The sequence below is a fragment of the Accipiter gentilis genome, chromosome 9, assembly GCF_929443795.1.
Source record: "Accipiter gentilis chromosome 9, bAccGen1.1, whole genome shotgun sequence".
NCBI classification, from domain to species: Eukaryota; Metazoa; Chordata; class Aves; order Accipitriformes; family Accipitridae; genus Astur; species Astur gentilis.
Genome location: NC_064888.1, coordinates 18,682,914 through 18,691,083, shown reverse-complemented (window position 1 = coordinate 18,691,083; position 8,170 = coordinate 18,682,914). Strand labels below are relative to the sequence as shown.

The 8,170-nt window shown below is 44.1% G+C and overlaps 1 protein-coding gene across 1 annotated transcript; it reads right to left on the bottom strand.

Annotated features, from left to right (window-relative positions):
- Nucleotides 1–435: 435 nt before the first annotated feature.
- Nucleotides 436–3,435, bottom strand: LOC126043158 (dual specificity protein phosphatase 13-like). Its single transcript, XM_049811162.1, has 3 exons — nt 3,263–3,435; nt 1,811–2,031; nt 436–662 (listed from the first exon to the last, which is right to left on the bottom strand). Exons 1-3 carry the CDS (start codon nt 3,421–3,423, stop codon nt 436–438), a joined length of 609 nt encoding a protein of 202 aa, XP_049667119.1. The 5' UTR covers nt 3,424–3,435.
- Between the last annotated feature and the right edge of the window lie 4,735 nt (nt 3,436–8,170).

The following is an 8,170-nucleotide window of genomic DNA, read 5'->3' as shown; positions in this document are numbered from 1 at the left end:
TTTAGACATGGGGAGCAAAGGGGTGGGGGGGCTGGTTCATAAGAAAACTTCTAAGTGTTATTGTAGCATAAATAATATGGCATCTTTCACCTCAAATAGCCTAACACTTCATAAAGTGATATGAGCTTCACTAGTTGCTGAAACACAGCTATTTCTGAAATGGAACCTGATACCTTTATTTATTTATATTTTTTATTTTTACCAGCAGAGAGCAATGTTTTAAGGTGGAGAGTGGAGGATGCAGTATACAACCAATCGTAAGTATAATCTAGGAAGGCTTTGCAAAATGGAAAGATCAAGTAAAATCTACTTTTACCAATAAAATGCATTCTGGTGTATCATAAACTTGTATCCTTAGTTTACAAATACAATTCATTTAAAAGAGATATAGGAAACTCAAATAACATTTTGTCTCTCTCCTTCAGTAATACTCTCTTAGAGCTCTTTGGTAGCAGATGCTCCAGTTCCTTTCCTCTCTTCGTTTAGTTTAATGTCCAAGTCCCGGAGCTGGCTGAGGAACCCTGAATTTGGGCAGATGTCTCTGTGAGCACTCACTGTTTTCAGAGCATCCACGAGTGTCATGTTTTCATGGATCATTAAAAAGGCAAGCACTAAAGATGCAGAGCGGCTCACCCCCATGGCACAATGAACAAAGACCTTACCTGCAGAAAAAAAGAGGCACAGCAAGGTGAGTGGGCTTTAGCATTTCTAAAGTGAGAAAGAAGCAGGGAGGACAAAAAACTACTAGAAATGAGTTCGGAAAACAATGGTGACAATTAGTGGGTACTCAAGTTTTCAGGGGCTGTTAGCATAAGATCATGCCATACAACTGAGGCAAGGTAGTATTTCATACTGACCTCATGCATCTAACCTAGGCCTCAGATTAAAATAGTTGAAATTTGCTGTGGAATGAGAAGCTTTCTGTGACTAAACTTGTTAGTATAGTTTTCTGTGGAAAAAAACCCAACAGTTTTGGCAGAAGATTTTGGCCCAGCCCTGACTGTGATCACTGACAAGTCCCCTGAACTCTGTTGGATAGTCTGCCTGTAAAAATGGACTCATAATTTACTGTATCTCAGCAGCCCAGTGTGAGCTATAATTGGGGATTTAATAAAGCACTCCAGTGAAAGCAGCAGATCTCACAGCCAGTCAGAGTCGGAGCAAACTCTGGAACAAATGGAAATTATGATAACTAGGCCATAATCCAGACTCTGCTGACAAAAATTCAGCAGGCTGCAGGTCAGGCTTGTAGTTTTTGACTTAGTTCATTAACTTCTGCTGCTTCTCTAGCTTAATAGACAGTCTGAATAAAGCTCCAATTCTGTGAAACACTTAAGCACGTGAAGCATTTAAGCCAGCGCTGAAGTGCCGCTGCTCCAAGCTGAGTGCATCAGGAGCGGGAGCAGGGCTGGGGTACGTGGGGCAGGATCGCTGGGCTGGAGCCCGTGCTGGGGTGCGAGGTGCGTGTGGATGCACGTGGATGCTGCCATGTCCCCCTGGATGGACCCATGGGGGAGCACCCGCAGTGCCGTAACCTCTGCCCTTCCCTGTCGCTCTGCTCCTAGAATTGGCCCTTCGTCCCATCACGCTGGGCTTGGGACAGCCAGCCCTTCCCAGCCCCAGGGCACCTGGCCACTGCCACCATCCCGGCAGCACGTGGCATAGGTGCCCTTCTCCCATCCTCTGCGCGGCAGTTCTGCGTGTGCCTTCTCGAACCGTGTGCTGAATCTGAGCTTTGCTGGCTGCCTATTACTGCAATTTGGCTCCTGTTGAAACTTCCTTCCAAAGCTTCTCTTTGCCTCCTGCTTACCTCCTGAAGTGTTTAAGGCTTTGCCTATGAAATTGGCAGCATTGTAGAAGAAGATACTTAAATCAAAGGAAGGATCATCAAATGCTTCTACTCCATAGTACTCTATTTGCAGATCTTCGTAATATTTGGCTCCTGTGTTGATGCTATATGGCCCATCTGCTGCATTAAGGATGTGAGTAATGTTGAGGCTTCGAAGAGTAGTTTTGCTCCTAGCAGCCCACCTGTTGAAAGATGTGAAGGGCTCACTGGCAACACTCCTAACGTTCTGCTAAAATAGCATGGTTTCAAGTTAGTGCCTACTCCCACTAGGGAAGGATGCAGGAACTGTAGCTTGCTTACAGATTAGCAAATTTGGAGAAGCCCGTAGTGCTTTGCACATGAAAAATGTGATATGGTGTTGCGGAGAGCAGCAAGAGCACAGACTTGCCAGTGGGATACTGTTAGTTAAGCAAATGCCTCCCAGCAGTTAATCCCTGGAAACATGGCTTACTGTATAAAGTGGTCAAGATTTTTCTTTAAATAGTTGTTTAGCAAGTTCTAGAGCTAATTTCTCATTCATAGTGTGCTTGGGTCGCAAGGGTGAGAACCCACACAGATACAGCAGCACCCCTCATTCCTGGTTTGGACATGAAGCGGCTGCATCATGCTCACCAGCCAAGTTCTCCTTCCTTCCTACTATAAACTGGGACTGAAGCTATTCCACAAAACTGTGATCCTTAACTGATGTATTCAGGAGGAGGAGGAGGAGTTGGGATAAACGAGCTGATGATCTATGTAATCTGCAGTAATACAAATAGAAGGAAATGGCAATAAATAGAAGTCGTCACAAGAATGAGGTATGTGCATGAAAATTCCTGTTTGATATTTTCAGTTTTACCATCTTTGGAATAAAGTTTGGATTTGGACTGGCAAAAATCCCTATTGTATAATTCATTTGGGTCCTCCTCCACCTGGCTCTTGATCCTGCTACTCCTGTTTGAGTGAGGCCACTGGCAGCATGTCTTCACATCTGCAGGTGTTCTCCCCTCCGTCAGTATCCTCGAGTGCCTTCTGCAGTGCCAAGAAACTGGAAGCAGAGCCTTATTTGAGGGCTACTGTGCTCTTGTCTGCTGCCTTAAAGCACAGTTTCCAGGGAAGATAATGCATCTCAAAGTTGACAGCAATTTGGGATGGGTTCTTTAAAGATTTTAGACTAGAATACAAATAATTCTTACTCTGCTAAATCTGCTGTGGTTCACAGAATGTAGAAAACCCAACTCAGACACACTGTGAATACGCTATTTTGTATGCCACGTTTCTCATGACATCCAAACTCCTGATGTTACCAGTTTTGGAAGCCTGTGTTGCAAAAACATTCCTGCAGACCCAAAAGCTGGTCCCCAGTGTACGACACCCCTTCCTCCTCCTCCCAGGGACCGATAACAGCTTAATGATAGGGCATTATGTTCTTACGCATCTCCCAGGTAAATATTTGGCCAGACTTGGTCCACATGATTATCAGACCCTCCTCTGAACCAAAAGAGCCGCTGGAGGTCTGATAGTGCTGGAGTTTCATAGGAAGCTCTGCTCCCTGCACTGCTAGTCGGAGATGAAGAGTCTCTGGTGTGAGGCATCTTGCTCCTCTCTTGCACGCACTCAGGCTATATCAGAGACAGCTTTTCTGAAATGAATTAAGAGGAGATTTTCATACGGAAATAATATTCCCTAGAAACTAGTCCTGTTCATTACCCTCCAAATAGCATTACATTATTATAACTAGTGTGTGCAGCAGGGCCTGCAGGTGTTGCTAAAAGCATCCAGAGAGCTGGACTGACTCTGTGGTAGGATGCTACAGGCATGTAATTCATCCCCTGAGAAAGCAGCAGCATAAGATGATATGATTTAATTTCTTGTCAAGTAACGGTGTTGAAAAAGAACATCCTGTGCCACCCGAATGCAGCACTGGCTGAACCTCATAGATGCAGGTATGATTACTGTTACTATAGTGCTGATAAGTGTATGCAGGAAAGCTCCAGTACTTTATGTCGGAAAGTTAGCAAAGTGTTTGTGCGCACTTGGTTCTGGTTAGTTAAAAGGGGAAGTTTTTGAAAGAATGAATCATTGGACTGACTTATATTTACAAAGCTTCTAGTGCCAAGGTGGAAATCTTAGGATGTGTATGTAAGACGTATATTCATATAGTATATGTGTATACATATATAAAATGTATGCACATACAATTTTCTTTCATTTATAGGGTGGTATTTAAAACGTGTGCACATACATAGGCATACATGTATACTTATGAATGGATTTTCACATGCATATGAGCACAAGTCTTATGAGGAGCAGCTGAGGGAACTGGGGCTGTTTAGTCTAGAAAAGAGGAGGCTGAGGGGAGACCTTATAGCTCTCTACAGCTACCTGAAAGGGGGTTGTAGTGAGGTGGGTGTTGGTCTCTTCTGTCAGGTGGCTGGAGGTAGGACAAGAGGAAATGGCCTCAAGTTGAGGCAAGGGAGATTTAGGTTAGATATTAGGAAATTTTTTTTTACTGAGAGGGTTGTCAAACATTGGAATAGGCTGACCAGGGAAGTGGTTGAGTCACCATCCCTGGAGGTATTCAAAAAGCGAGTGGACAGGGTACTTCAGGACATGGTTTAGTTGGCATGGTTGATGGTTGGACTCGATGATCTTGAAGGTCTTTTCCGACCTAAATGATTCTATGATTCTATATGTACTTATCTACATATATGTGTGTATGTATAGAAATAGAAATTGAGAGAACTTTTCCTTCTCTCAGGCAAATAATCCTGAACACTCAGCTACACTGGTATACTTGCGTCTGTCTGTCTCAGTCTCTCCTCTGGGAGCTGTTCCACTTTGTGTAAATAATGTGATAGCTATTTGCCTCCAGAGAGAGGCTGTTTCTCTTGTCTGAGAGGTAGGGTACTTACCCGGGATGTGAGAAAACAAGGCATCTGAATTTGGGGAAATAATTACAGAGCTGAAAGTTCTGGCTTTGTTGCCCTGTTGAGAATCCCATTTAGGACTGTTTTGCTCCCTCACAGATCATGCAGTGGAATACAGGCATCCCTTTTGCAATGTTGTTTGCTGGTTTAGACCCAGGAAGCTCAGGCCAGCTGGTCCAGCCTGAAGCAGAGGTCAGTCGAGAGCAAGAGTTCAAAGATATCCAAGCAGTCCCCTCTCTGAGACTTTAGGAGCATTCCTCCTGCCAGGATCTCATTATCTGAATTGCTGTTCTTACCCCCAGAGAACACTGATGAGCTTTGTTTTGTTGCTTGTTGCTATTAAAGCCATAATCAATGTGGGACCCACACTAGAACTCTTCCCAAAGTGGGGTGGCCAGTGTTTATTCTGATGTGGCATCAGCTTTTACTCTAATGCCTGAATGCCTAAATCTAGATTTTGGGTTTATTTTCTCAGCAATTCTAGAAAACGTGTGCAGATGGGACCTTTGGAAGTCATCTCGTCTGTCCCCTGCCCCACAGCAACAGCAGCCAGATGGATGTAGCTTCTAAAGCAACAACAACAACTTTGTTCAAACATCCAGGTATGTTATTTTTAACAGCGTAGGCTGATTTGGGGAATTAAGCAGAAAGCAAGGGAGATATCTCATTGCTTATGGAAAAAGAAGTAGAGATGATGCAAGGCATATTACTGAACACACCACATACATTTCTGTGACCTCAGCCTAAATTTGCTTCCCCTGTTCCCTTCTCCCCCCTCCTCCCCACAAATGTTAAGAGCAGTTACATCTTTTTGTATGTTCCAATAAAAAGGAAGTCTTCCTAGGGTAACTACTTAATAAGAAAAATATGAAAAGCACATCAAAAATGATGGGAGAGATGGAAAAAAAGCTGACTGGTTTTACTTTTATTGATGAAGGAAAAGAACTGCAGGGAAGTAGAGAGGAATATAGAGATAAAAGCCTACGAATTTTTCAGGGCAGATAACACCAAGAGCTTTGGTAAACGAGTATGTTGTGCAATCCCAGCACAGATTAGCATGAAGAATAGCACAGAAAAAGATATTGTGCATTGCCCTGCAAGTTTTACTGCCTTGCGAAAGTCATGCACTGTGCTCAGGAGCTACTGCCAGCATTGTCATGATGACCTGCTTGTGCTTTCATCGACACAGAACATTAAGCTGAAGCAGTAAAAGGAAATCAAGAAAAAGATAATACAGCTTCTACATCACGAGATTCATAAGACCACAGGCTCATTTTCAAGGAGTGTGGCTGACTCTCAATCGCTGCAGATGTTTATAGGCTGAAGTTGTGGAGGTAAGCAGATGGATACTAAACCTCCAGCTCTCCTAGCTCCCACTACTTTAAACTTCTGTTGTAGCCCGTCAGCTAGTTACAGTAATGGAGATGATTAGCAGAGAGAGGGAAAGAGATGATTAGCAGAGAGAATTACATTGTGAGGCCTCTTGTTCAGGACCTGACTTTGAGGAGGTTCTCCAAGAATTGAGTCTTTTTAGTGCCGGTGAAACTTAGCAGGCGACTCCAGCCTTTGCAGCCAGGGAGGTGCTTTGCAACAGAGATCCCTTTCATACAGCAGTCCTCTTTCCAAAAAGTGCATCAACATCATTTGCTTCTCATGACTAATGCCAGACAAGTGAGCTCCTCATGTCAACACGAAGCATAGCTCCTCCCAAGCACACTGCTCCGTCCTTCGCTGCACTGGCCTTGAAATTGAATTGCTCTGCAGGGCCTTCAGGGTAAGCTTGAAAATAGCTATACCAGATGATTGGACTAATGAGGAAAGTAATATGAATTTTTTAATTGAAGGCCAGGGACTTTGCTGAGGGTTTCCCCCCCACCCCTTCTGCTTTAAGATACTGCAAAGCTAGCAAAAGTGCTGCCTCTGATTACATTTCTCTAAGCTTCTCCCTTTGGGTGGCTCCCAGAAGCTGCTGCAGTTGGAAACAGCCAGTGACTGCAGGAGGGCAGGAGCCCCTCCAACTGGGAAAAAAAATTTCTGTCTTGGAAGGTCACTAACGTTTTCTGCAGAGATCTAGACCATGCAAGTTGGATAGGATTACTTTTAAATTGTAGCCTGGAAGTACCTAAAGACCATCTCATTAGATTCTAAACAACAGCAACAACAACAACAACAACAAAGCCTTCTATCTATAGCGACATTTGAGACTGGATAGAGGTTTTAAGGGCAATCTAGATGTATTAACCTCCTTGCTTCCCGGGAAGAATACAAGGTAGCACAAGCTTGAAAACCGTTTTGTCCTTACCCATCAGTTCCCAAACAGCCAGAGCGCTGGGCTGCACCCCAAACAGCCAGGGCCTGCTTGGCTCCACGTTTGAGCTGTGGAGCCCGAGTCACGGAGGTTCGGACAGGCACCAGAGCCTCCCTGGAGGCACGGCTGCAGGTGGCTGTGGGGCTTGGCATCGCCGAGCTGCCGGGAGCAGCCAGGAAGGGCTGCGGGTGACTCTGCATGCTGTGTGCTTGCGGCCGGGTGCAGCTCCTGAGGGACTCAGTCATTCCAGGACCTCGGCTACAACAACCTAGCTGAGCTTTGTTCTTCTTTGATATTATCCAGCCACTTGAGTACTACAGTCTGCAAGGCTTTTTTCCTTTTTCTACACTGGAAACAATTGCCGTTTTCTACTGAAGGTTTTTCTGGCAAAGAAAAGAAAAAAATGCACAACCCCCACTGACTTGAATTGACTGAAGTGTTTAACAGATTTGTGTTGCGTTTGCAGATTCCAGGCAAAAAAAACTCAGCAAAGTTCTGGAAAAAACGCAAACACTCCAATATTGTAGATTTGAAATAGTTAATTTTCTTACTTCCCAAAAAAATCACCATTTCTATTTTTCTTTTCAAAGTTACTTTTGTTTTGGAATTTTACTTTAGCGTTGCATAAAATCTTTTAAAATATTAAAACAAGATGAAATGGCTTGTTCCTGGTTGAGAAAAACATGTTTTGTTTAACTAAAAACCACAAACTAACTGAGCAGCCACAAGTTTGCCTAGCCCTAATTTTCACTGCTGTAACAGGGGGAAAGCCTTTTGCCATGGTTGTTTACCTTGTCTCCTAAAGGCCAAACTGAGCTGTAGAGAGATTAAATGACTGCCTGAAGCCCCGAGAGGAGTCTGTGGCAGGGCATTAGTTGGGCCCCACGTCATCTTTCCTCTATCCCTTTTGCTAGCACCTTCCTAGCTGGCAGAGGTCTGCTTGTGGTTATGATGATAGCCCGGATGGGGACAGGTGTCTTTCAATAACAAGGTCTTACGTGAGATTATTGATAGCCTTGGGCACAGCAGGACACTGGTTTTGACTGGACCTGTGGTTACTACAATAACACAAACACTAGCTAACAATAACATGATACAGAAAAC

Coding starts and splice junctions, on each gene's coding strand:
- LOC126043158 (XM_049811162.1), bottom strand. CDS start 3,423: ATGCCTCACACCAGAGACTCTTCATCTCCGACTAGCAGTGCAGGGAGC. Junction 2,032..3,262: donor AATATTTACCTGGGAGATGC/GTAAGAACATAA, acceptor ATCTTTCAACAG/GTGGGCTGCTAGGAGCAAAA. Junction 663..1,810: donor AGCCTTAAACACTTCAGGAG/GTAAGCAGGAGG, acceptor TTTTTTCTGCAG/GTAAGGTCTTTGTTCATTGT.